At 40.1% G+C, this 27,660-nt stretch overlaps 1 protein-coding gene across 1 annotated transcript; it reads right to left on the bottom strand.

Annotated features, from left to right (window-relative positions):
- Positions 1 to 243: 243 nt before the first annotated feature.
- LOC139937184 (uncharacterized) lies at positions 244 to 26,201 on the bottom strand. Its single transcript, XM_071932243.1, has 24 exons — positions 26,091 to 26,201; positions 24,810 to 24,931; positions 23,845 to 23,942; positions 23,312 to 23,401; positions 22,827 to 22,945; positions 21,847 to 21,957; positions 21,108 to 21,189; positions 19,785 to 19,852; positions 19,360 to 19,428; positions 18,343 to 18,606; positions 17,746 to 17,865; positions 16,797 to 16,949; positions 15,632 to 15,851; positions 14,125 to 14,303; positions 11,462 to 13,673; positions 10,329 to 10,579; positions 9,395 to 9,489; positions 8,957 to 9,065; positions 5,782 to 8,229; positions 5,168 to 5,295; positions 4,848 to 4,945; positions 2,981 to 3,164; positions 2,285 to 2,406; positions 244 to 1,604 (listed from the first exon to the last, which is right to left on the bottom strand). The coding sequence occupies exons 2-24, from the start codon at positions 24,854 to 24,856 to the stop codon at positions 1,366 to 1,368; spliced, it is 7,506 nt and encodes a 2,501-aa protein (XP_071788344.1). The 5' UTR covers positions 24,857 to 24,931; positions 26,091 to 26,201; the 3' UTR covers positions 244 to 1,365.
- Between the last annotated feature and the right edge of the window lie 1,459 nt (positions 26,202 to 27,660).

Below are 27,660 nucleotides of genomic sequence, written 5' to 3'. Positions count from 1 at the left end.
TACTAACAACTATTTTGAGTAATTACCAATAGTGTCCACTGCCTTTAAAAGCAAATACTCTCGAACAGACTTCCAAAAGACAGTTGACACGAATTGTGTAAATTGCACATCGCGCGTGCACTAAAAATAGGCCTTTCGATGGTGTACTGTAGGCCTGGTGAGAAAAATCTCAACCAATAAGACCAAACGAAAATAACAGAGATGGTAGTTAACTTAGTATTTATTACTACAAAAAGTTCACTTTATATAAACATGTACACACATCAACCAATAACAAGTATTTTTGATTTGCTACCAGTTTAAATGTCAAAATGTTACATTCACACACTCAAAAATAAATAACACATCTATTTAAAAAATGTACTAAATAGTTCATTTTGTGCGTGAATAATCACATCTGAAAAAAAAAAAAAAGATAAATGAGCATTATAAAAAAGTAGTTGTTGCACAGTTTTTAGCGTAAAAGTGGTGTTAACTAGCCCTAAGATGCAATATTTGCCATGTTAGTGTTAAGCGTGGACCCTGCTTGGAAGCTCTACATAATCATATATGTGCATCTTTCAGTCACTTTTATCAAAAATCTTTTACAGTTCAAGTATGCAGTCAATCGTTTTAATCTAACAAATGTACAGCTTGTGTGAGTATTTATTTACATGCATGTATAGATTTTTCGGTGTGTGATACAAAAGTTTCTCATCAAGTGACTTTCATCTGGCAAACACAACAAAATAAATATTTAAATATTTACATGGGTAAAACACAGCAATTGGGAACACACAGCAACCAGTGAGCCTGTAGACAAGATAAAATATTAAGGTGAAGGGAGACCAATGAAATAGTTTGTTTTGAAGAGTTTCAGTCCTATTGACTGGAGTTTGTATCTTTAAGGCAAAGTATACCCTTATTTTTTGGAACTATTTGATTGGTTCAATCACCATGTGAAACTAACCTGTGAATAATTTAGTTTCAAAAGTTTTTTGAGATATCGCTGGAAATTCACATTAATGTCCACATTGAGACACTAGCCAAAACACCTCAAACCCCTGTCATAACAAAGAATCTAGTCAGGCCTTTAGCCTTGCTCTTGAAGGGGCGCGGCAATTTCCCCCGATATAAGGGGCACTTCTACGAGAAAAAATTAAAATTGTATTGCCAGGGCACCATAGAAATTTTCGCCAATACCATTGTGCAAGCGCAGACTGTTGAATGAGGTGCATTATGGGATAGATATGGATATTTGGACACCAGCTAGACCACAATGCACCTAATTCCAAGCTTTGTGCGCGTGCTCCAGTATTTACGAAAAGGTTTATGGCAGCTACCGTGGGTGACAGGGTTTATTTCGAGACCTGTTTGGTTGTGTCATCACTGCGTGGCACACTGCTGTGGGTCATCGTCAGGTTTCTCTTCAGCATCTCTCTCTGCAATCGCTTTGTTCAGCCAGTTGTAGTCTGCTCGCTTCGACTTCGATGTGGAAGATGACGTCGTTGAAGACTCAGATGATGATGAGTTCTTCAGGCCACCAATCTTCTCAACGTACTTGGTCCCGGTCGAGTCGTCAAGTCGTGATTTCTTCGCGACGGTGACGTCGTTTGTGTTTCGCTCTGTAGATTGGGAAAGAAGAGAAAGAATCGAGAAGAAATGATTTTCGCGATTGAGAATTTGAGGTCCTGAAGTCAAGCATCTGAAAGCAAAGCACACAACTTCTTGTGACAAGGGTGTTTTTTCTTTCATTATTATCTCGCAACTTCGACGACCAAATGAGTTAAAATTTTCACAGGTTTGTTATTTTATGCATAAATATGTTGGGATACACCAACGTTGAAGAGCAGGCTAGTCTTTGAGATTTACCAATAGTGTCCAGTATCTTTAATCACAAGTTACCACTTACAATTGAATTCCTAAGACTATAGAGACAGATGCTATGTCAATGGTTCAAGGCAAGACTTTGCATAGCAACCTCCAGATGAGCAAACCCTGGTGCCACTGTACCCTAACACATTCATTCAGAATTGTGTATACTGTACATGTACATGTATTTGTTCACCAGCTCATACGTAACAACGCAAAAGCTTGGCCCCAGTCATTTTGACATAGCAACTGTCTCTATAGTCTGAGGAACTCCAATTTAAGCGGTAACTTGTGATCAAGCACACCATTGTACCAGACAATATTGAACTCCTAAAAGGCAAATTGATTATTGTAGAGAAATTTAATGAAAGTGTAATTTGACCCCTAAAAAACAATGTGAAGGGGATTGTTTCTTATGGAGAGCGCTACGTACCCTTCAGAGGGGAGGACGTCACTGACTCGCTCCTCTGTGGCGCCCTCTTGAGGTGACTGGCCAAGGAGCGTGCCTTTTCCTTCCAGTATCTTGCATCTTGTTCAGCATGAGTTTTCTTTGTACTGAAAAATCAAAAGAAATTTAATAAATGATTTAACAATTTGAAAATGTGACTGAAAAATAAAATAAAATCCTGACAATTTAAAAAGTATCTGAAAAGGTGAAGGAGGTGGTTGCTTGTAAACTGCCTTGTGTAATATCCTTAAAGGTAGTGGACACTATTGGTAATAACTCAACTGTAAGCATAAAAACTTACTTAGTAACAAGCAATGGAGAGCTGTTGAGAGTATAAAACATTGTGAGAAATGGCTCCCTCTGAAGTGATAAAGTTTTCGGGAAAGAAGTAATTTTACACTAAAATATTTTAATATGATTTCGAGACCTCAGAGATAGATTCTGAGGTCTTGAAATCAAGCATCTGAAAGCACACAACTTTGTGTGACAAGGGTGTTTTTTCCCCATTATGATCTCTGACAACTCCAACGACCAACTGAGCTCAAATTTTCACAGGTTTGTAATTTTATGCATATGTTGAGAAGACACCAACTGTGAAGGCTAGACTTTGACAATTACCACTAGTGTCCACTGTCTTTAATAGACAAACAGAACCTTAAGAGATGAACAGTAACTACTCACACTTCATCATGATATTTAAGATCTTTGTACTCCAGTTCCTTTTTAGTCTTCTCCAGTGATTTGGTTAATTTATAGTTCTCTGCCTTGACTGCAAAGATTGCACAGCTTTCAATGATGCCCGAACCACCGGTTGCTTCCGGTCGCCTCTCTTCGATGGAGTCTGACCCTGGTGTGCTGCTGGAAGCTGAGAGAGTTGGGGGAAAAGGCAACAGACAATGATGGTTACAACATAGTTTAGTCAAAAGATATACAATTTACCTACAAAACTATTTTTGTTTAAATAATTTGTATCATTAAAATGCTCTTAGGAAATTATGATGTAAGAATAATAAATTACTAATAATTGTAACAGTTAGGAAATCATAAAGTAACAATAACATATTATTAATAATTGTAATAGTAACATTGAGTAATAAACTACAAGGGAAACCTACTGGGTAAATGTTTTAACTAATGCGATTGAACAAAGAACAAATTACTAGCGCAGGATTTGAAGATACCTCAAAATAAATTAAAAGGTGGTCAAAAGTGCAAATTCCCAAAAGGAATTAAAAGTAAAGGAAACAATATCAATAAAAAACACTAAATATAATACAATTGATTCCGTAGGCCTTATAACTAAATCTAAGTACAAATACAAAACACAAAAATGCAGTGCAATTATAATATAAAAGGGATAAAAATGTACACAGGCAACAATGTTAAAAATCACTTGAAATGGGAAAGAATTGCATTAGCAATACATGGAAATCACAAAGTTTAAAATCTTCACTTTAGTTGAAAGACAATAGAACACAATAACAAATTGGGCAACAATGTTAAAAATCACTAGAAATGGGAAAGAATTGCATTAGTTATACATTGTACATGGAAATCACAAAGTTTAAAATCTTCACTTTAGTGGAAAGACAATAGAGCACAGTAACAAAATGGGCATGAAACAAAACATTTCAATAATCAACTGAAATTGTGACGACAATTAATGCAAAGAGCTGGACCTGTAATAAAAAAACATCAATAATAAATAATGATGAACACTCGGTCAAACAGTGGTATCCACCATCAATGATTCAAATGGTGCATAATGAAAAAGCAAAGAAAAGACAATAAAAAAAAATCATCAATTATACAATAATGTAAGGTAGCATTTAACTGAAATTATAAAATATTGTCATAAGATTCAAATAGTTTTGATTTTTGTTTTCAAAGACAAAAGTGGAAGATGAACAAGAAAAGTGGCACACAAACACAAGATATTAAGTCACCCCAGGCGTGATATGTGGCAGAGGGTAAAACAGTCACTGCCTTATGGAGACCAAGGACAAAACAAAAAAAGGAAAACAGAGGGTCTCCAAGGGGGAAATTCTAAAGACTGTGGTGCTCCAAAAGGAACTCTACATGGGAGGTTCTTAACGGACAAAAGAAAGAAACAAACATGTCTTTGCAAGGATGCAACAAAAAAGAACGTGTGTACACACAACACAATTGTTGCCAGACTTTTTTAACACACTCTTTTTTCTTCTTGGACAGCAAATACCCCCCTCCTTAAACCTTTGAATTCTGTATATTCCCAGAATCCAAAGAAGACACAACAGAAAGGAAGGGGAGTATACAATGCCACATCTCAACCATGGCTTCAGCCAAGATTCGATACAAGAGTGTCAACATTTTCTGGAAATTTTAAAGAATGGGCGTTCTAATTGTTCACTCACTAAAAATATTGCATAAATGACTGATAAAACAGAGTGTCCAAATTTAAAGCAAGGTGTTCACAAAAGAGTAAGAGACCACTCTGACTATAATACTTTGTCAAACTAAATGACAAAAAGTCGTGCTTGTTTAAAAACATTGAGAGGTCCAACTTTACCTCTTTGAGATTGCTGACTCCGCAACTTCTCAACCTCCTTCTTATACTGCTGCATCTTGGATTCTTGGTATTTTAGTTCCTCCTTCAGGGACACCAGCCTATTTAGAGTAAAACATTATTTTAAGTAAAACAATATACATGCACTATAATTTGCAGGGATGTAGCAGGCTTTTGAAAAAACCCAAACCGAACAAGGTTGGCAAGGCATGTAGCTCTGACATCGCAACAAGAAAGTACTTTAGCATAAGGAGTTTTGGATGGATTCCAGACACCTAGATGGAAATAGGGTTTGTTTCAGGAACTGGTATAGTTCAACTTACTTTCTCTCCAATGGATCTGTGCCTCGTAGGAGGTCTGTCTCAAGCCGGTTAATGCAAAGGTTCTTCTCCGCAAGCTCCTGGCGATGTGTCTTCACCAGCTCATCAACATCAAGCTTAACACTGTCAGTCTGTAAGTAAGAAATACAAGCGTGTTGTTTAAAATGTGATTTCTTCTTAACCGTTTGCATCATGTAGACTTTGCTACCACTGACCCGTGTATTGAGAGAGTTGCGACAAAGGGACCAGCCAAAATTGAAACTTCAGCAGAGGTTTCCCTTAACTATTTTTGTTCATCCGCCCACCAAAAACTTGGAGCGCCCGCAATTTTTTTTTCATTAGCCCGCATGTGTTAATGCACACATTTTTTGAAGCATAACAAATAATAAATAAATAAATAAAAAAAGTAGACTCAAAGCATTGCCTTTTTTGAACGATCTTATCACCTAGTTTCTGCTCTTAATAACACCTTTTTTCATCAACAATTTTGATGTATTTTGATGCAATCTATAGGCCAAAGGTGATGTTGATGCTTGAATAGCCATACAAGGATGTGTATGCATAACGTTTGGCAATTCCACCCAGTGAAACACTGGGTGAAGTCTTTAAATACTCACCGTGACTTTCTCAAGCTGCTGTCGCAAACTAAGTATCTCCCCTTCTCTCCTCGTTATTTCCTCCTGAAGACGTCTATCCTGCTGTTCTTGATAGCTTGTGTGAGCTGCTTGCAACCTACTGAGCTCTGCAGCTTGAATCTTGAGTAAATCTTCCGACTCTTTGGTCGTCTGCTCTTTGCTGGCGATGATTCCTTCCAGATTTTGAATCTTGGCCAGCATGTCACTGTACCTGTCCTCCTGCCTCAAGGCGGTGTGGTTCCGCTCGTCGAGCAAGGCTCGCAGAACACCCTTTTCTTCGTCATGTTTGGCTACGGCTGCCTCAAGCATCTTGGTGCTCTTGCTTCTGGACTCCAAGACGGCTTTTATATTCTTGAGGTTGGTCTGCTGCTTTCGGAAGTCCGCTTGGAGGTCAGCATACCGGTTCTTGAATTGATGGAGCTCTTCGTCGGCCTCATCTAGATAGCCCTGCAATGTTGTGACCTCTGCATCTAGTTTTTGTTTTACATCTTCCTGGTCAACCCTCTTCTGATCATTGGCTGCAACCACCCTCTCGAGATCTTGTAATTTTGACTCCAGCTCTGAGCACTTTATCTCCCTGGCTCTCAACTGGTTTTCCAGCTCTTCTAGGTAATTCTGCAGCTTGTGAACTTTAGCATTTTGCTCTGCTTCAGCTTTCGACTTTTCCAGGTTCATATGGTTATTCGCTGCTAAAACTGATTCTAGATTTTGTATCTTGGATAAACATTCCATGAGGTGTCGCTCCTTCGTGCGTAAATGCTCTTCTTGATTCTGAAGTAAACCATGAAGACGATGAATTTCACTCTCTTTCTGGCCCTCATGAACCATCTGGTCCCCTTTTGTGTCGTTTAGGAATTTCACTTCTCTTTCAAGGTCTCTTACCCTGAACTGTTCCTGGGAGAATTCATTTCTCGCACTCTCAAGATTTTCCTCTTGCTCTTGCAAGACTTCCCGAAGCATCTCAAGCTCGCCGTCTCGCCTTCTGATGATCTCAGCCGCCTCTGCAGACTGGCTGCTCTGTGAAGCTAGAGCAGCTTCCAACTCCTGCACTTGGACTGTTCTACTGTGTAACTCTTCCTCTATCATCGAAAGACGTTCAGAAAGTGTCGTCAGTTTGTTAAGCTGCTCTGCCAATAAGATGTCTTTGATTTTGATGTCTTCACCAGACTGATCATGCTTGGATGCCTCCGAGACGATCCTCTCGACCAACGACTGGTTCTCTCGTGTCAAACTAGAAACACGATCCTCCAAATCTCTAACGTTGCTCCTGAGATTCTCTTCTTTTTCCTCTAGTTTGACTCTCTGTGAGGCCATCTCCTGTCCTTGCTGTTCAATGACTGCAGTCAAAGTGCAAATTTCGTCTTCACTCTCTCGTTGTTTCTCATCGCTAGAAGACTGAAGCAGCTTCCCTTCCAGCTTCTCACAGAGCTCTTGTGTGCGAGTTAGCTTCTCGGACAAACATACATTTACTTCCTTCAATGCATCTAGCTCTTCTCTAAGATTCAAGAGGTCTTTTTCTTTGGACGAATCCAAGTCTCTCTTGCTGGTAACTTCGTGTCGTAAAGCTTCTTCTAGACCCACTACTTTGGCTCTGAAATTCTCACAGGTACTTTCAGCCTCTGTCAAAGCTTGGGAGAGATTGTCATTGACTTCTGTCAACACCTGAATCTCCTGATCCACATCTGGCATTCCTTTGGTGGTAGGAAGCTCTCTTTCCTGTAGCTGGTTTTCTAGTTGCTCGATTCTCTCAACAAATGCAGCAATCTTGGCACTATTCTCAGTATTGTCTTTCGTTTCCTTTCCAAGATCTTCTAAGAGCTCGTCCAAGACTGCAATCTCTTGGTCTTGGCTACTGACGGTCGCATTCAGGGTCTCGCAATCTTGCCTTAGGGATGCCTCAATAACTTCAAGTTCATCGATCCTCTGTTGAAGAATCTCTGCCTGGGCGGATGATCCATCCGCAAGCAAGCCTAATTCTTCAGGGGAAACCTGTGTGGCCTCCTCAAGCACAGAAACAGCTGTGTGAATCGGAGACTCCTTATTGTACTCTTCAGTTTGAACTTGCTGGTCGATTCCCGGTTGCACAGCCGCTTGATCTTGGCCTTCCATGGAGCCACTTTCTTTCACAACACCACAACCTTCCAAGTCCCTCAGCTGATCCTGAAGCTGCTCCACCTTCTGCTCGGCCAGACCGGCTGCTCGTACAAGCTCAGACTGTTGTTCCTGTAGGTTGTCAAGATTCTGGTTCTTCTGTCGTAGTTTATCCAGAAGTTCATCAACGTCTTGTTGGTACTGCGCCTCTAGGACCTTATCTTTGACACTAAGTTTCTTCTGGAGGTCTTCTATCTCTCTGTGATGCTGCACTGCCAGTGTACTCTGTTTCTCCTGAAGCTCAAGTCTCAACTCATCAATATCCCTCTGGTACTGGGTCTGTAAAGTTTGAAAATCAAGGCATTTTGTTAAAAAAAAAAAAAAAAAGACAATCATTCACTGTTATTACAAATTCGTCCATGCTCAGTGTCTGCAATATCTACAATGTTTTTGCACTGATGGGACTAATGAAATAGCAACAGTTTCACAGGGCTTGAATTTAGGGGGATAATTCACAATTTATACTAATAATTTGGGGGGAGGGCTAATCGATCTTACTCGCAGCTAGAGCTAAATTGCGAAGGACGCGGCTACAATGTGTTCGAGAAGCAGGCATGCAAGGGCACATTCAGCTGCCAGCCACATCAACCCATTATGACCACGGAGCACAGCCAAGATCGAGAGTGTTTGATTTCTTCATGAGGGATTAAAACCGGATAGTCTGGAAAACCCTCTTGGCACGGCAGAGAACCAACGCACAACTCAACTCACATATGGCCCCGACCAGGAATCAAACCGGGGTCACCTTGGTGAGAGGCGAGCGCTTTACGCACAAGCCAACCGTGCCACCCTTATACAGTATTTCCTGGACCAGCATTTTTTTGCAAGACCAGCATGTAATGAGAGGGAACTTTCTACACAGTTTTAAATGTTAATTGTATTCTTGAACTAATTTTGAAAGATTGAAAGATATTATTTCACAGTGAGGTGGTTTTAGTCAATTGAAAAACACAAGACCACTGGACTTGTCCGCGGTCTAGTGTTGAATTTTGAGCACTGCTTTTACCTCTTGTTCCCTCATGACTGTCATCTCCATCTCAGTGAACTCCTGAAGTTCTTTGAACTCCTCCTCCTTGGCCTTCAGCGCTTGTTTTAAATTGGTCATCTCATCTTGGCTGCAAAGATTCAAATGTTACAGGATAGCATTAGGGCCTACTGGATCAATTCTAACAAATCTTGTTTCAATTAGGGAATTTCAAGCCTCAAATAAGAAGACTCGGGGGTTGATTTCACATAAAAAGATTTACGACTACTCCTAACTCGTAATCTTGGCGTGATATCCCATCAGGGGACTTTGCCAAGTAGTAAAGTAGAAGTAGAACTAGTCCTAAACGTAAGGCTAGTCCTAAGTTATAGCCTAACTCAAGATAAGACTAGTCTCAACTCTTGTGAAGTCCACCCCGGCGCCTGTAAGGAAAAGCAAGTCTAGTTTGGGGCAACTTACAATTGTGACATCTGTCTGGACAGCTTGGTCTTCTCCTCCATGATGTCTTCACAAAGTTGGACAGACCCCAAGAGGTCAGACTTTGTCCGCCTTGCCTGCAAACAAAAATGATTTTTAATTTTTTTATTTGTAATGAGATTTCACCCACTTCAAGGTGAGGGCTACACTTAAACTAATTAAGGCTACATGTATCAACCCAAATCAATGGGAGCCTTTCCAACGCTAGGTGGCAGCAGACTTACCGGGTAAATTTCTATTGGTTACGTAGTTCTGAGCATGTGCATAACGGCAATGAGAACAATGGCTTTACCCGGTAAGTCTGCTGCCACCTATCATCCAAGAAAGTCCCCTCTTGCCACAAGGGTTAGTTGCCACCCACTCTTTGGGCTGTATTAGGAATATACCCCCTTCACAGGCCATAAGGATGTAGGTATGGGTATCATCCACTAGGAGCCAGGCTGGTAGAGCAGAATGCACTACCTTCCCAACTTTTTATGAAGCAAATAAGTGCCTTGCTCAAGGGCACAAGTGCCATGACTGGGTATCAAACCCACACTCTGCTGCTGACAATGCTAGAGCTTGGGTTCGATGAAATAGACCGTTCAGCCACAACATGTACAAGACTGTTGAGAAGATCATCACAAGATAAAGAATTCTGTAGGAAAAAAGATCTCTTCTGGGTATAGATTGAGCACCCAGGGTCCAGCGTTGTTTCTATGATTTACAGGGGGTGGGGGTCGCATTGTTTCTAAGATCTACAGACTCTCTGTTAATTCTGTCAATTTTTTTTTGATGATGCAGGGCTCTAAGTTGAGGGAAAGTGCAATCTCTACGCTCTACCCGCACTCTGGTGCCGACAATACCAGAGCTGGGGTTCGATGACATAGACCGCTCAGCCACAACACAAACAGAAAATTAAAGAATCCTTTTGTACCTTTACTTTCCAATTTTGTTCCTCCAACTCATCAGCAAGGGACATGGCTCCATCATCACTCTCAACACGATCCATAGATGGCTCTGCTGCCAAGGCAGCCTGGCCTTCTTGGTCTTCAAGAAGTCCAGTCAGCTCAGCGATCCTGGCGATGTGATGGTTCCTCGTTTCTTCTGCTTCCTTGCCTTGCTCCACCAGGCAGAGGTTCAAGGTGTTAATTTCTTCTTGTCGAGCGCCGAGTATCTTAGTGAGCTCTGGGCGAGAAATCAGTGCAAAAATAATACCTTTTAAAATCTTACAGCTGAAACATTCTTAGATGAATGATGTCACAGAGGGCAAGGGCAGCAGATGAAATTCAAGACTGGTTATTTTTATTTCTTCTTATCCCAACTTGAAAGAGTGGTTGATTATTTTTTAGGGAACTTTTTGCAGAATCAGGGCAGCTCAGAAGGGCGTTTATTTGCCGATCCTGTGAGCAAAGTGTACATAGATGTTCATTTTCCATTGTTTCAGCATTGTTTTACCCTTTAAATGATTTCAAAAAAAGAGCTAAGATTAATCACAACTGTGTACCATAAATGCTACGCAAAGTGTGATGCAACAACACAAATCACTACTGCAACGTTCAAAACTCATCTTAAGATGAATCAATAGCGCTTTGTGAAACAACCCTTGAGGTTTATAAGCCCTTCAATATAAAGGCTGTAGCTCCAAAACTTTTAAACTGGACACCAAATAGAATGGTAAGTTAAAGGCACTGGACACTATTGGTAATTACTCAAAATAATTACTAGCATAAAACCTTCCTTGGTAACAAGCAATGGAGAGCTGTGAATAGTGTAAACCTTTGGGAGAAACGGCTCCCTGTGAACTAACATAGTTTTCGAGAAAGAAATAATTTTCCACCAACTTGATTTCAAAACATTTAGATTTTGAGGCATTTTGAGAAATCAAGCATGTGAAAGCACACAACTTTGTGTGACAAGGGTGTTTTTTCTTTCATTATTATCAAGCAACTTCGACGACCAATTGAGCTCGACCAAATTAAGCTCGACCAAAGTGAGAAGACTGGTCTTTGAAAATTACCAAAGGTGTCCAGTGTCTTAAAGAATAAACTATAAACTCCTGTAGCTTACCTTTCACTTGGGTTATTTGTAAAGCATTCTCCTCGGTAGATGCCAACAGAATTTGTCTGTCCTTCATCTCAACTTTCAAGGTGAGGAGTTCCTGCTCTTTACTTAGAAGTAAATCTTTCATATCCTCCAGCTGCTCACGCTGAGATTCGAAAACTTCCTCTTTGTTCTCCAGCAGTGATGCAATGTGAGTGTCACGTTCCTGCAGCTCTCCTTTCAGCGCTAAGATTTCTTGCTTGGCCTTTTCAAGCGAGTTTCTCAGTTGATCGTGCTGTGCTGTAAGATCCAAGACTTTCTGCTCATTCTCAAGCGATGACACCGAGCGAACTTCATCGTCTTCCAGTTGGGCTTTTAATGACAAGATTTCTTGCTTGGACTTTTCAAACAAGTTTTTTAGTTGAACATGCTGTGCCGTCAGATCCGAGACTTTCTGCTCGTTTTCTAGCGACGACGCCAGGCGAACTTCATTTTCTTCCAGTTGGGATTTCAAAGAAGAGATCTCTTGCTCAGACTTTTCAAACAAGCTTGTTAGTTGATCCTGCTGTGCCGTAAGATCCAAGACTTTCTGCTCGTTTTCCACTGACGATGCTAAAAAGCGAACTTCATTTTCTTCCAGCTGGGCTTTCAACGAAGAGACTTCTTGCTCTGACTTTTCAAACAAGTTTCTCAGTTGATCGTGCTGTGCTGTCAGATCCGAGACTTTCTGCTCGTTCTCCAGCGATGATGCCAAGCGCACTCCATTTTCTTTCAGTTGAGCTTTTAATGAAGAAACTTCAAGCTTGGACTTTTCAAACAAGCTTCTAAAGTGGTCATGCTCTGCTGTCAGATCTGAGATCTGCTGTTTGTTCTCCAGAGATGGTGCCAACTGAACTTCATTTTCTTCCAGATGAGCTTTCAATAAAGAGTTTTCTTGCTCGGACTTTTCAAACAAATTTCTCAGTTGATTGTGCTGTTCTGTCAGATCTGAGATATTCTTCTTGTTCTCCATAGATGGTGCCAACTGAACTTCATATTCTTCCAGTTGGGCTTTTAATGAAGAGATTTCAAGCTCGGATTTTTCAAACAAGTTTCTCAGTTGATTGTGCTTTGTTGTCAGATCCGAGACTTGCTGCTCGTTCTCCAGAGATGGCGCCAACTGAACTTCATTTTCTTCCAGTTGAGCCTTCAATGAAGCATTTTCTTGCTCGGACTTTTCAAAAATAATTCTAAGTTGATCGCGCTGTTCTGTCAGATCCGAGATTTTCTGCTCGTTCTCTAGAGATGGCGCCAACTGAACTTCATATTCTTTCAGTTGGGCTTTTAATGAAGAGATTTCAAGCTCGGCCTTTTCAAACAAGTCTTTCAGTTGATCATGCTGTGTGGTCAGATCAGAGGCTTTCTGCTCACTTTCTAGCGATGATGCCAACTGAACTTTATATTCTTCCAGTTGGGCCTTCAGTGAAGAGATTTCAAGCTCTGACATTTGAAGGGAGTCTTTGAGACTGTCTTGTTGGTCTAACTGTAACTGCGTCTTCACCTCCATAGCTTCTTCCTCTTTGTTCTCCGCAGATGCTATGAGAAGTTTAGTTTCCTCTAAGGTTGCCCTTAGAGACACTACTTCTTGTTCTGAGTGACTGAGGGCTGCTTCGAGCCTTTCCTGTTGATTCAACTGCTCCTTCATGGTCTCTTGCTGTTTCTTTTCAGCCAACTCCTGCAGGCGATTCGCATCTTCCAGTTGGGCCTTTAGGCGGTTCGCATCTTCCAGTTGGGCCTTCAGAAGCCTGACATCTTCTGTCAATGTACTGATTTGCTGATCTGCATCCTGGTTTCGGCTTTCACTAGCAGCCACTTTCTCCTCTGAGAGACACAGGGCATCTGATAGCTGACTGACCATCAGATTCCCTTCCTCTAACTCCTGAATCTTGGACTCCAACGCCTGGTTCTTGGACTCCAAGCCTTGGTTATTGGACTCCAACGCCTGGTTATTGGACTCCAACGCCTGGTTATTGGACTCCAACGCTAGGTTTTTGGACTCCAACCCTTGGTTCACGGACGTTAAGTCTGCCAACTGCTGCTTGGCCAGTTCCCTACTATCCATCTCCTCTGATAAGACAGCTATGTTTTCTCTGAGAGTAGAGACTGTATCTTCAAGTGCAAGAATCTGCTCCTGCAGTTCATTATTGGCTTCAATGAGGGCCTCGGACTGTGGTGTATCGGCGGCGTTTGGAGAGTTTATCTACAAGTAAAAATGAGCAAAAAAGTGTAGCAAACCAGGTTTCTTTAAGTAAATAATAATAAAATAGTTCTTATAAAGTGCGTTTTACAATAACATTATCACCAGGGACAAAGTATAAATAATCAGGGAAATTTTCCATATGGTTCATGAGAACATGGAAAGAAAGTTTATTTTCAGGGAACTTTCCACAGAATCAGGGAAAGTTGGCATTTCTTGAGTGTGTTCTTTCTCTGTGCCATTCGATATTCCTAAACATAATTAGCTGTGTCTCAGATCAATGTAAAGTGGACACTATTTGAAATCTGTGCTGGGCAGCAAAATGTATTTTGCTCAAGAGTGCTGGGCAAAAATTGTGAGTCCTGGGCAGGGCCACCCAGCACCGCCCACAACACTGTCCACCACTAAAGTAATCCTGGGCAGAACCCTGCAGTCCAGCCAATATAATACTTACCTCTGTCTGACTATCAGCATCCACTGTGGCCACGCCAAAGTGAGCAAAGTGGACATGTGCCTCACGTCTTTTTCTCTTCTTCCGTTGCGTGTTGAGAGGGACAGCAACAAAGTCGTCCTCCGTCTCTTTCTCCATCTCCATGTCCTCCCAGAACTGAAATTGCTTCGTGTTGGAAAACTCTGTTGAACAAGAGTATACGGCCCAAATGTAATAGCGCTGCTTTTATAGGCAGTAGACACTATTGGTAATTAGTTAAAACAAGTTTTAAATAGCATACATGTATAAACTTACGGCTCCCTCTGAAGGAACATAGTTTTTGGGAAAGAGGTAATTTCTAACTCAAATATAAAAAGATCGTAGGCATGCAGTCTTTTATCAGGCATCTGAAAGAACACAAATTTATGCAACAAGGGTGTTTTTTTCTTAATACATTATTCTCTTAAAAATTTCATGACCAATTGAGCTTAAAGTTTCACAGATTTTTTTTATTTGATGTAAATGTTGGGATAAACCAAGTGAAAAGACCGGTCTTTTTTCAGAAAAAGAAACCAAGCCCAGGTTTACATCGTTACACTATTGTATTCCAACTAGCCTGTTGTCACTGGGCATTGGTGGGCTAGTTTGTCATGACATAGTAATGGCATCTTGCGGGTATATTTGTCACTCAAGTGGACGTAGGGTTTTGAAGAGCCCATCCAATAAAACTAGCCAAGGGTTGGACCACAACAGTAATTGGTGTCCATAAGTTAACTTATTTTATCCGGAAGAAGGGTGTCGTGGTCGTGTGGATAAGAGCACCGAACTCAAGCTCTGGTGCTTCTGTGTGCAGAGTGTGGGTTTGAATCTCAGTCGTGACACTAATGCCCCTGACAAAGACACTTAACTATAATTGCTTCTTTACACCCAGATGTAAATGGGTACCTGTAAGGGCAGAGATGGTTCTTGTGATTGATTTAGCCGAGTAGCGCATTATTTGTAGGCGCTGTACTCTCCCCTGGGAACTGCGAAGGCCCAGTGACCATGGGCTGTAAAGTTGGAAGCACTTTCAGACGCGGTGTGAAAAGCACACTATAAAAACTGGTTATTATTATTATTTTTAGAGGGAAGGTACTCGTTTGGTAATTACTCAAACAAATATTAACTTAAAAAAACTTACTTGGTAACAAGCATTGGAGAACTGTTGATAGTATAAAACATTGTGGGAAACAACTCCCTCTGAAGTAGGCTAACATAATTTTTGAGAAAGAGGTAGTTTCTCTCTTAAATAATAAAAGACTTCTAGCTAGAAGTTTTTTATTCTTATCTGAAAGCACACAAATTCGCCCAAAAAGGATTTTTTTGTTAAATCATTTTCTCACAACTTCGATGACCGATTGAGCCCAAATTTTCACAGGCTCGTTATTTTGTGCTTATGATGGGATACACCAAGTGGCAACACTGGTCTTTGACGATTACCAAACGTGTACAGTGCCTTTAAGTGATAAAATGAATAAAAAACATGACAAACCTTCACTTTCGACAGAGGAGACCGATTCCTGCGGAGAAGCATCAGCATCTGACTGGCGCATCTCCTCGTCTGGGGATTGTGACGACTGTGTCGTGTTGTTCTCTGGAGAAGACAATGGCAACGTCTCCTCTGGGATATTGGAAGCCAGTTCCGATGGGGGCTTGTTGGGCCTCAAGAGAGGGAGAGGATTCGCCATGCCGGGGCACCAAGTTTGACGACGCTGGAGGGTATAAGAAAAGTACAAATTTATAAGGGTAATATCAACTTTGAGGCAGGCGATTGTTTTTTCCCTGACACCCTGGAAATTTTCTGATTTAGCTTGGAATTCACGATGCAATACCCAGGCCTGATACTTCAAGGAGGAATTGAAGGCGCTTGCCTCCATGCCCCCTGGTCATTGTCTTGGTGCCCTTAAAATGCTCCAGTAGAATTTAAAATTTCTTCATGGGGTCGTATAACATCTTACCTAAACCTTACGTGGAATACACAACTATTGTCTTTCAAGAAAAACATGAGACCTACAGATTCTATTGTAGTGGGGGTGCAGATCGACCGGTAGGAGGTGCCAGCACGACCCCCTTCAGAGCACTGCTGGTGATCGGTAAATCTGCTCGCCAGAGAGGGCGCTCTCTGGCGTAATTTTAGTAACTTGTGTAAATAAAGCTCCGAAACGAGGACAGAGAAGCCAGTTAATGGTACTTTATTGTGTCATTAAACTGTGTGCATTGCAACCCTCGGTCAACGCTACACTATCATAGAATCACTCACACGCAACTGATGATTGGCAAGTAGGCATGAAAACATGTTATTGCTATGGAAAAAAGAGTATCTGAAAAAGTATTCTCGCGGTCTTCCCCACTAAAAAAAAAATCTCCTGACACATTTGTGAATTGCTTCTTCTGGTCCTATTTCAGTCGCCAACAAACTCGGTCAACACAGACAAAATACGAACATAATACCAAGACGCTATTACCCCATTAAACATGTAAAAACACTTTTACGGTTTTCTGATGATCTCAAGTCAACAGTGTTGTAGTGGCGCAGTACTGAGCATGCGCGTGCATGCTCAGACTCGCAAAAAGAGACTTTCGTGTCCGCTGCCCCCAGCGTCTCAAAGATCTACTATTGGACGGCACCATCTTTTTTTATCAATCAGGTACATTACCTTATACTTGGCTTTGGTGGTCTCGTTGGTCGGCATGTCACTCATGCCGGCCCCGCCCGATACTAGGATCATCTTCTGCAGTATCTTAATCTTCTGCTCTTGTGTCTCGTGGAGGCGGGTTTTCTCCTCAAAGAGTTCACCCTGCTGTTCCAGCTGTTGGTGAACACAAAATCAACTGTTATAATTACAAGTTCATAAATAAGTTAAAGGCACTGGACACTATTGGTAATTACTCAAAATAATTGTTAGCACAAAAACATACTGTTGGTCAGTATACAACATTGTGAAAAATGGCTCCTTCTAAAGTATATAGTTTTTGAGAAAAAAAGTAATTTCTCAATTCAAAATATTTGAATTGAATTCGAGACCTCAGCTGAGGTCTCGAATTCAAAGCATCTATGCGACGAGGGTGTGTTTTCTTCCATTATTCTATCTCAACTTAAACGACCAATTGAGTTTAAAATTTCACAGGTTTGTTGTTTTATGCATATGTTGAGATATACACCAAAGGTGTCTTGTACCTTCAAGGTGAACGGACAAAGTGTACATTCATGGATAGAATGTACTGACCAAAGGCTGATATGTTGTAGTCACAAATCTACACTTTATTCTCTGACTTAAAACCTGGGGTGGTGAGATTGTACACCACTGAGTATGAGGTTGGCTTTACACATAATCCGACCTGCCAACTAAAAATCTCAAATTGTCTCCCAATGTACAGACAAGGACCATCTGACATGCCCAATTTCATAAAGCCTGTAAGCACAAAAACTTGATAAGTACAGAAAAATCTTACTTAGAAGAAACGGGTTAGCTACCAGCCAACATTCCATTTATGCCGATGCCTCCCATGACAATGCCGCATTCATTTTTTGATTAGCAAAGAAATTTGCCAGGGAAAATTTTTCTGCTCAACAGCTTTATGGAATAAGGCCCCAGTTTTACTTACCTCTGAAATTTTTCTCTTCAGTTCTTGGATCTCCTTTTTTTGGCGCTGCATCATGGCCTCGTCCGAAACTACCTCATTCACCTCCGGCTTGTTCTTGATCGTTTTGGCTCTGCTGGCAAACTGTGAAGATAAAAATTGTGGTTACAACAGATGGTTCGATCATAAAAAAAATGAAAAAAAAACCAAACAAGATAACAACAACCTGGCCTTAAATTAACTCACGGCAATTGCCGCGGTGCCCCTGTGATTTTGCTGCGATGTGCATTGCAAAGTTTCAATGCAAAATTACATTCATCTCATGGAAGTGCCCTTTACCAGAGGGAAATTCCCCTTCAAGAGCAAAAAACCTGTGAGCATGAAGCCCTATGTTAAAATTCATCTTTGGTTTGAAAAGCCCTTCTATGCAGTCTGGGGCGTTATTATACATGTATGGTTATATCAAAATTTCTGTAAGACTTTGATCTTAGTTTTTTTTTTAGACTATAATTATTTTTCTACAAACCCCCAACCCACCCCCAAAAAAACCCCCAAAAAACAGAATTCCGATTAATAATGCAGAAATCACATCCCTGAAAAAGTCACAATTGGTTTACATACCTGTAGAGTACTGTGCGTCTGCTCAACAGATATCGGCGTGACCGTGCAAATAATGGCCGTCTTTGCGTTCCCTCCAAGGGACATTTGTAGAATCCTCGTCAGCTTAGAGTCCCTGAAGGGAATGAACTCCGCACCTTGACTTAGTTTGTTGATCACCATGGCCAGGACGTGGAGACTCTGGTTGATCTTACAGGCCTCTCTCAAGCGGATACCGTCGGCTTTAGTCTCGTTGGCTCTCTCCGAGCCAGCTAAGTCGACCAGATTCTGAAAGTAACGCCAGAAAGTAATGTTGGGAATGCAAGTGAAACGTCAATCATTCTATTGGTACCTCGTGTCCTAGACTAGTTCCCTGTCGTTATCCTGATCTTACAGGCCCAATAATTGTATTTGATACAATGGTTTTATTGGTTATACATGTGACTTAAGCTTACCACATAGCTGTGTTATGAGGTGATGTAGTGTCAGCTTGATTTATCGATCATCTACATGCGGCATACGTGTGCACAATGTTGTGTACATTATTGGTATTGACTGCAAAGCTCGATGTGAAATGAATGGATGTCAAAAGTATATCAGGTGTTATTCACAAGCCACGAAGTGTGACATCAGATGTTCAGGCTACTCATGTCTTTTTGTTTTGCTGGATTCTGTACGAGACACACACACATGGCATAGTTTGGTCTCTATTTCTCTCAATGCTAACTTGTACTCTGGTCGTAAGAGGCTTGTAAGAAAACCTCCAGTGAGCATTTCAAAGCTTGATATTTTATTGGTGAACGTGACTGGTTTATTAATTTTGTTTTTTCCCCCATACACCGATGTGTGTTAGCACTGTATACTCAGTACTTTCCCCGAGTCCTGTGAAAAAATATCACAGGCATGATACTCGGGTGGGATTCGAACCCACGACCCTTGCAATTCTAGAGCAGTGAGTGGTTTATGTTGAGATGTTCATTAGTGATGTTGTTATTAAGGTAAGTGATGCTGATACTTTCAATGTCTGGAGTTCCTACTTACCAAGTGGGAAACCTTGACTGCCGTGTCTACTGATTTCCTGGATGGACTTGTTTCTCTTGATTCAATAATCTGTTTTGGTTTAAAGGAACAAAAAAAGATACCTTTGTGAACATCTTCCTTCAAAACAAATCAGACTTGGCAAGTAAAATGAAAAGAAAAAAAACCCACAAACAAAACAATAAAATTTGTAATCTCAATTTGATGTTATTGACCCAATTCACCCGACGTCATCATCAGAACAATCTTGCATGCCCCATATTATTGGGCAATGTCATTGTGCGTTATTCAGAGAAGTGCGCATTTAGGGCGACGCAGTGCTTACACCAAAACCTATTGCCAAACAAAATGGTGAGCATGGCACAGGGGTCAATAGGCAGATTTTCATAAATTTAAATGTGAAATCGAACCCTTTAATAACAACCTACCATGCGAAATATTGTATGTGAGCGACTGCTACGTTCATTCATGTCTGTCTGACCAAAGTGGCGACGTGCTGTTTAAAGGAAGAACAAACAAAGAGAGAGAATATTTTAGTCAACCCGTTGAAAGTTTTTTAGATAGAGATACAATCATGGCAAACCAAAGAGCAAACTGATACTTCACGAAGGCATCGCAATTGCCTCCATGCATTTGGTCATTGCCTTGGTGCCCTTTAAATGTTCAAGAAGAAAGTAAATTTCCTCAAAGGGTGCCCTTTACTCAGGAAAATATGCCTTGGTGTCCTTGCCCTTTCAAAAAATGAAGCATACAGGCCTGAAAGAGCCATGGTCATTCTGTGAGATATGACCTTATTTGCACAGGTAATAAAGATAGGCGCGCAACTGTAGCTTGTGAAACAGATACCAAGTTGAAGTTAATCAGCTGGGCACAATTTCATAGAGTTGCCGCTTTTAAGCTGACTGGTCTCCTCCTCATTTCTGCTAAGTAGAACATTGTTCACCATTATTTTCGTAGAGTTGCCGCTTTTAAGCTGACTGGTCTCCTCCACATTTCTGCTAAGCAGAACATTGTTAACCATTATTTTCATAGAGTTGCCGCTTTTAAGCTGACTGGTCTCCTCCTCATTTCTGCTAAGCAGAACATTGTTAACCATTATTTTCATAGAGTTGCCGCTTTTAAGCTGACTGGTCTCCTCCTCATTTCTGCTAAGCAGAACATTGTTAACCATTATTTTCATAGAGTTGCCGCTTTTAAGCTGACTGGTCTCCAGCTCATTTCAGCTAAGCAGAACATTGTTAAGCAATATTTGTTTGCGTAAGCAGCTCTATGAAATTGGCCCCTGGTGCATCAATTTTCTCAGTAAAGAATCAGATTTGGATGCATAGGGAGATTTCAGGGCCTAATGCATTAACTGCACTGGTCATATATGGGAAAGTTTACATTTTGTGTCATAATTTCCAAATAAATCTAAGAGTTATGAAAGTAAAAGCTGGACCAGTTTTGAGATGTGCCCCCATTCATCATACCAAAAGTTGATAAGAATTCCACAGGGCCATCTCCATCAAATATAAGATTTGATGTTTCCTTCCATTGAGTTGTGTACAAATCATGCCTGCACATCTTTTGTAAACATGTGATGTCACAGGTCACATTGTCTATAGAGGTAAAACAATGTAAACCCACACCTATACGTATTTTGACCAAAAGGTGAGGGACAACCCTACTCAAATAACGTCATGTGCATAATAACGTCTCTAGCAACCAATAATGTAGCTACATGCAGTAGCGTTTGGGACTGACAATCTTACCTTCTCCTTTCTTTAAGAACTGGAGAACCTCGCTGACATTGGTCACAACTTCCTCCGTCAGATCGTGGACAAACACAGTTTTCTGAAGCAAAAGTTAATAAATAAAACACTTATAATAATAACAATCAAAGGGGAGTGTAAACTTTACACCGTGTTTTAAAGCACCACATTGGTTGTTTAAGTTAAATAAGGTTATTTTTTTTTAACGTATTTAATGAAAATTGTTTCAAACAATACTATGGTAAATTTAGTTTTAACTGCAAGTTAAAAAAGCACAGAGTAAATAGTGCCTACCCTACATCTGTTTGAGGATAAACCAAATAAAATATTTCATATCCCGGATGCAAATTTCATTAAATGTAACACCATGTGATCAGGGCTCAAATTTTGGTAAAAATCCACAAACGCAGGACTTGTAGCCCAGAATTGTTACTTTTGACAATTTTTTTTTTTTTTTTTACAGGACCAGAGTCAAAATGACATGAATCGAGAGATAACACTCTGACTGCCACAGTTGGAGATGCAGACATGTATACCTTGTTTTGAAAGGGCAAAGGTACCAAGATATTTTCGACTTGGTAAAGGAGGGCACCCTATGTATTCAAGGGCACCACCAGGGGGCATGGAGACAAGCGCCTTCATTGCCTACGTGAAGTTTCAGGCCTGGAGATGGTCTCATACATGTAGTGTTGACCAGCCTGTCAGTCATCGTCAGACGATAATGAAATAATTTACTCACATCATTCTCCCTGATCTGAAGTGTCTTCTTCTCAGAACTCAGGAGATCACTCAGTCCCTCGTTGTACAACTCCATGTAACTCACTCGCAGGAGAAACTCGCGGTTTGACGTCTGCAAGATTCAACAAAAAAACACTGGTGATTTTCTTGACAGATTTGATTTCCAATGAACCAAGTCTTTGTGCTGTATAGACCATGTGAACTTTGTTTACAATAAGTGTGTCCTTGTACATTCTTTGGGGTATTTTATGTTTTCTTCCATAATAGGCTAGTGAACAAATCATGCCTGCAGGAAGTCTAGGCTCGGTGGCTCTTTTGTAAACATGTGATGTCACAGGTCACATTTTCTATGATTACGAATGTTATCAGTGAGACTAATGACTGCATCATTTGATAACTTGGCAAATGTTGGTATGCATCTAAGGGGCAATGCAAAATGAGCACCAATTAGGGGTTGTCATGGATGAGCATGCAGTCTAGTACTATAGACTGAAGCTATGGGCCGGCCCAATTTGCTTTTAAATCACAGAAGTATTATTTTAGTTTTATAGTTCTTTACCTGTGGGCGTCACAAACTACTTTTATCATAATCCATTTCCAGAAAGGGTTTTGAAGTTTTTGAGACCCATTTATGTACTACTCTGTAATAGTTTACAAAGTGCTTACAGTACAGTGTATTCAAAAGCCACAGGCAGAAACTCCTGGGCAGTAAGTCTTGAATTATTTGTATGTGCATTAACACAACACACCTAGCAGACGGCTTTACATCCCATAAAAAAAAACCAGTACATATAATAAGGGTTGGATGACTTGCTTTTAAAAGACACAAGTGTCAAGACTCTTGATCAGAAACACCAGAGATCGAGTCCAGTGCACCTGACCACTCAGCTACAACACGCCACAAATTAAATGAAAGCTCAAGGAGACAGGCTACTGTAGATGCCTCTCTGGCTGAACACCACTGACATGAAGGGAACTCACATTGTCTATCTGAGTGAAAATATCCTGCACCGCACGCGGGATGATGCCTGGGCACATTCGATCCCCCATCATGGTGTAGGTCTTACCGCTAGCCGTTTGGCCGTAGGCAAAGATTGTTCCTGGAAGAAATGAGAAAAGTAGGAGTATAAACATCAGAGTTTGCCGTTGAAATTTTTAGTGAAAGGCCAGCAGAACCAGTTAGCTTGTCATTTCACTAGTCCATCAGCTTTTCTACAACTCCATACTTTAAATAGTGATGCTTTGCAGCACGGAACTAGCCATTTGGATCACTAGCCACTTGGAGAGACTTTTGACTGGTCCTCAAATATTTTAACTGGCATTTGGTCAGCGAAGTTTTACTAAATTTCTTCAAAGTAAGAAATATAGCATAAATAGAGAGAGAGAGAGGTAGCCCATGATGAACAAGTCAGTAATTGAAAACGAACACGACATTGAAATAAGAAGACTACGTATTATGATCTTACCATTAACACCATCCATAGCTTTCTCCAGGATAGGAAGAGCAATCTCCTCGTATACATCGTTGGTTGTTTCAGAAGAGTTAAAAACTCGGTCTGTGGGGAACAACAGCAATATGTATGATATAACTTTGATTTTAACTTCACACCGATCATGCCGATGTATGATAAGCACCGTACAATCGGAGACTTTTGGATGGTCCCTTTTCACAGTTCTGTGCATGCACATTCAGAGCTGCAAAAAAGACCATTATGTATGCGGCTGCCACCAGCGTCTCAAAAGTCATCCATTGGTGGTGTCTAATTCTGTCAGAAAAAAAGGGGAAAAAAACACATGAATTTATAACTTTTCTTTGAGTGGTTGTTTAAAATAAAAATAAAAATTCATGTGAAAATGTCTCAGAAAAAAGAAGAAGCTTCTTCTCATGAAGATACTGGTCTTGTAAAATAAATTCTGGTCTCAGTAAACATTTGGAGAAACAAGCCTTTCCAGTCTTTTGGAAGTTTACCCTACATAGAGCCCTGCCTCTCTCTCTTACCAAAGGCATAAATCCTGGACACTCTGCCTCTGCTGTCAAGCTGAGAAATCTTGTTCGTCTCTGCTTTCCACTGTGGCTCAGCCTCCACATTCTTTTCCCTGCAACAAAAAACAATTTTAAACACATTTTAGTGTATACTTGTACTTGGTTGTTTTTCTCTGCAAAATGCCACACATAAATAAAGCACAATCAGATTTGTTTCCCTTCACCTTTCCAGTGACTACATGTAGTCAGGGAAACCTGTTAGCTTGCCGTCTAACCTGTCCACCAGCTTTTGTATTAAAGTGGGTATTTTTTTTTTTATTAAACAGGAATATTTTTCAGCACTGAATTGGCCGGCAAGATCACTTGGAAAAACTTTTGATTGGTCCTTTTTCTTTTTTCAAACTAGCATTATGGCAGTGTACCGACTCAATTGGAGATTGTAGGCTACTTAACACATTACAAGTCTTTTGTAATGCTGCCCGATCCCACCATCTTTGTAAAGTAGCTGCGTACCATTGAATAAAACGGGTCAGAGTGAGAAAGGGATTAAAGCCATTATACACTTTCTGTAAACAGTATTGTCCAAGTCCCACACTTCGTGTATCACAACTTATATATAAAATAACAAACCTGTGAAAGTTTAGGCTCAATCGGTCATCGGAGTCAGGAGAAAATAACGGGAAAACCCACTCTTGTTTCCGGGCGTGTCATGGCATGTGTTTAAAAAAATTACCTTCTGTAAACCCTGTAAATTATTTGTAAATCTGTGAATTTTTTTGTTTTTTTCTGTACCGAAAGTGTATAATGGCTTTAAGCTTTTTTCCTGTTTCAAGCCTGTCAAAATGGCTGCATCGATTTGGTTGCGAGAAAAAGAAATAGCTGCACCACGGTGAAGTAAGGGTTTGGGGACAGGTTAAAAATGGCAAAATGGTTGAACCAGTTTTAAGCATCCTAAACATTTAAATACATAAGTGACGTACCGTTGTATCAAGGGCCGGACACGAATCGCAACATTCACGTTATCCATTGTTATATCACGGTTGAGGACCACTCAGCACTTGTCGCACAACCAACTAGGCACTAGTGTACTAGTACATGTACCCTTTGGAGGAAAACAATGAATTGGTTATCAAATAACACATTTTGAAAGCATGTGCCATTGAAAAAAAGAGGGCAAAAGCGAACTAACTAGGTCGTTTGTTCAAATTACTTGGCTTGGCTTTTGACACTACTCTTTTGAAACTTCAAAAGCTGTTCATGCATACAGCGCACATAATATGCACTAAGGGCCAAAACAAGTCGAAGGATGGCCATAACCATGTTAACAAGGGCCTCAGCATGGGGCGCGCGCGCACAGTGTCAGAAGGGGTGGGAGGCCGTACTGTATTGACTTGGCGGATGGGGGTCGAAAGAGTTTGAAATTCTTATCAACTCCCATTATTAGCTACACATGTACTAAATAAAACTACTATCAAACCATTTTTTATTGTGTAAGTATACATACGTTACACTATTTTTAACCACTTGAGTGACTCTGCAAGGTGCGATATAGTTTGGTGCCAAGTTTTGTAGTCAATAAAAGGCCGGTGCCGAGTTTGTATGATGCCAATGTCTGGTATTCCCTACTGGGTTTACCAACAAAGTCTCTTGCTAACAAATTTCTTCTAAAAAACAAAAACTAAAGCCAGGAAACAGTCAACTTTTGTATAAAATATTTTCATGGAGCAATAAACTAGCGTAACTAAAAAAAAAATATATATATTATAATATTATACTTATAGGCCCTAAAACATGTAAAAAGTTAATAAAAAATAATAAAGACTACTTTGGTTTTACTGTTTGAGTAGGGTTCTACAGCTAGTTCTAGGCCTAATTAGTTTGGGTAAAAAAAAAAAAAAAAAAAAATGATTTTTTAGTTTACTGACTCTCTCTGCTGAGTTGACCGTTTGTTTGTGGCTCTTGTCTTGTCCTGGGGATGTTGTTCTCAAATAACGATTATTGTGGTGGGACACTAGAGTTTAAATTTCGTTCGCCCGAAACAGTAAAAACATTTAATTTCAAAACACAATTTAATTAACGCATGAAATCGAAATACAATTTGAATTACAAACAATCATTCAAAATGTCAAAGTCGCATTCACAACAATCAAAAAAACATTTTTTTCACATCCGGCATTCCACTCCTCCTGAAGTTCTTAGGCCTCCGTATCAAGCATTTTAAACGAAAATTAATCATTTAAATCAACCTTCTCTTGAATTACCTGTTTATTTGGTGCACAGATGTCTGAAAAGACATGAAATAAACGCAATTTGTAGACAACGGCCGGCCGCGAAACACACAGTTGGATTCCTGGCGATGTGTGGTTTTTAAATTTTCCGGCTTTTCACATGATGACCTTTGAACCACGGTCTTTTTTTATATCCTTCCGCGTCATTTTGTGTTCTTCTTTTTCAGTTACAAATAAAAATAATTGTACATATCAATCATTTTACTTTTTGAACATCCCTGGTGTTGATAATTTCCTTTGCAATATGAATTAATTAATACGTTAGAACGAGATAAGGTATTTATTTTATTTCCAGTGCAAACGCGGAGTCATACTCATACGTCGTTGTCAGTTCAACCTCGTTTTCGTCCCCGCATTGCAAGTTAACATAATTTAACGATTTTTGTCTAAGAGGTGTGCAGCTGCGTGATCAGCAGCTAAATAAATGTAGAATCCATACCGCAAGGGGCGGTCAAAAGACACCACTTACTTTGTTTGTTTGATGATTGGAAAAAAGGTGGGCGGACCGATCGCCTGAATCGTAAGCTCATACATACATACAAATAATTAAATAAATGAACAATAAAAAATGGAATAAAATCGTGAGAACTTTTCAGTGTACTATGGCTTTGAAAATTTTGTAGTGTGTGGACATGTGATTTTTTTACAAGCAATAAATGCCTATATTTGCATCCAAACTTTGAAGTTTGAGTCTACAGCAGTGGCTAAATTCAACCATGGAGGTTTCTACCTCCATGATTCAACTTTCGGCGCTCATATGAGGCATCTATTCTTTGTAAAAAATATATATAAACATAAGTTTGTTACGAAAGCCCATTAGTGCCATCGCAAGTACATATTCAGCGATTCTTGTTTTTTTTAAGTACATATTCAGCGATTCTTGTTTTGTTAAAGTACATATTCAGCGATTCTTGGTTTTTGGAAGTACATATTCAGCGATTCTTGTTTTTTTGAAGTACATATTCAGCGAATCTTGTTTTTTTAAAGTACATATTCAGCGACTCTTGTTTTTTGGAAGTACATATTCAGCGAGTCTTGGTTTTTTGATGTACATATTCAGCGATTCTTGTTTTTTATAAGTACATATTCAGCGAATCTTGTTTTTTGGAAGTACATATTTGGCGAGTCTTGTTTTTTGGAAGTACATATTCAGCGATTCTTGTTTTTTATGTTATTTAAGATGTATCAAGAAAATCGCCACTGAAATGACCATCATCTTTAAGTTATTCAAATAAGTTCATCCAATGCTGGGAGTGCAATGTTTCCGAAATACACTCCACCAACATTCGATGCGCTGATTGCTTTGACTGGTACCTTGAAGAAAACTTCTGTCTCCTGCAAACGCATCTTGGCAATTAGTTCTCATGAAGTGTTGCATTTGTCGAACTGTACCATTTTCAGTTCCAAAGTCTGACCGAATTACTCTCGGACGCCCATTTTTGCCCTTACCGTTTTCATATAATAACCAGCAATGACACTAGGATCACTACTTGTTATGTAAGCTTCTACCCAAAGCACGTTTCTGGAAAAACCATCAATGCAG

This window comes from Asterias amurensis, chromosome 5 (assembly GCF_032118995.1).
Source record: "Asterias amurensis chromosome 5, ASM3211899v1".
In the NCBI taxonomy this organism is placed as follows: domain Eukaryota; kingdom Metazoa; phylum Echinodermata; class Asteroidea; order Forcipulatida; family Asteriidae; genus Asterias; species Asterias amurensis.
The sequence above is the reverse complement of the archived record's forward strand: the minus strand, read 5'-3'. Positions and strand labels throughout refer to the sequence as shown.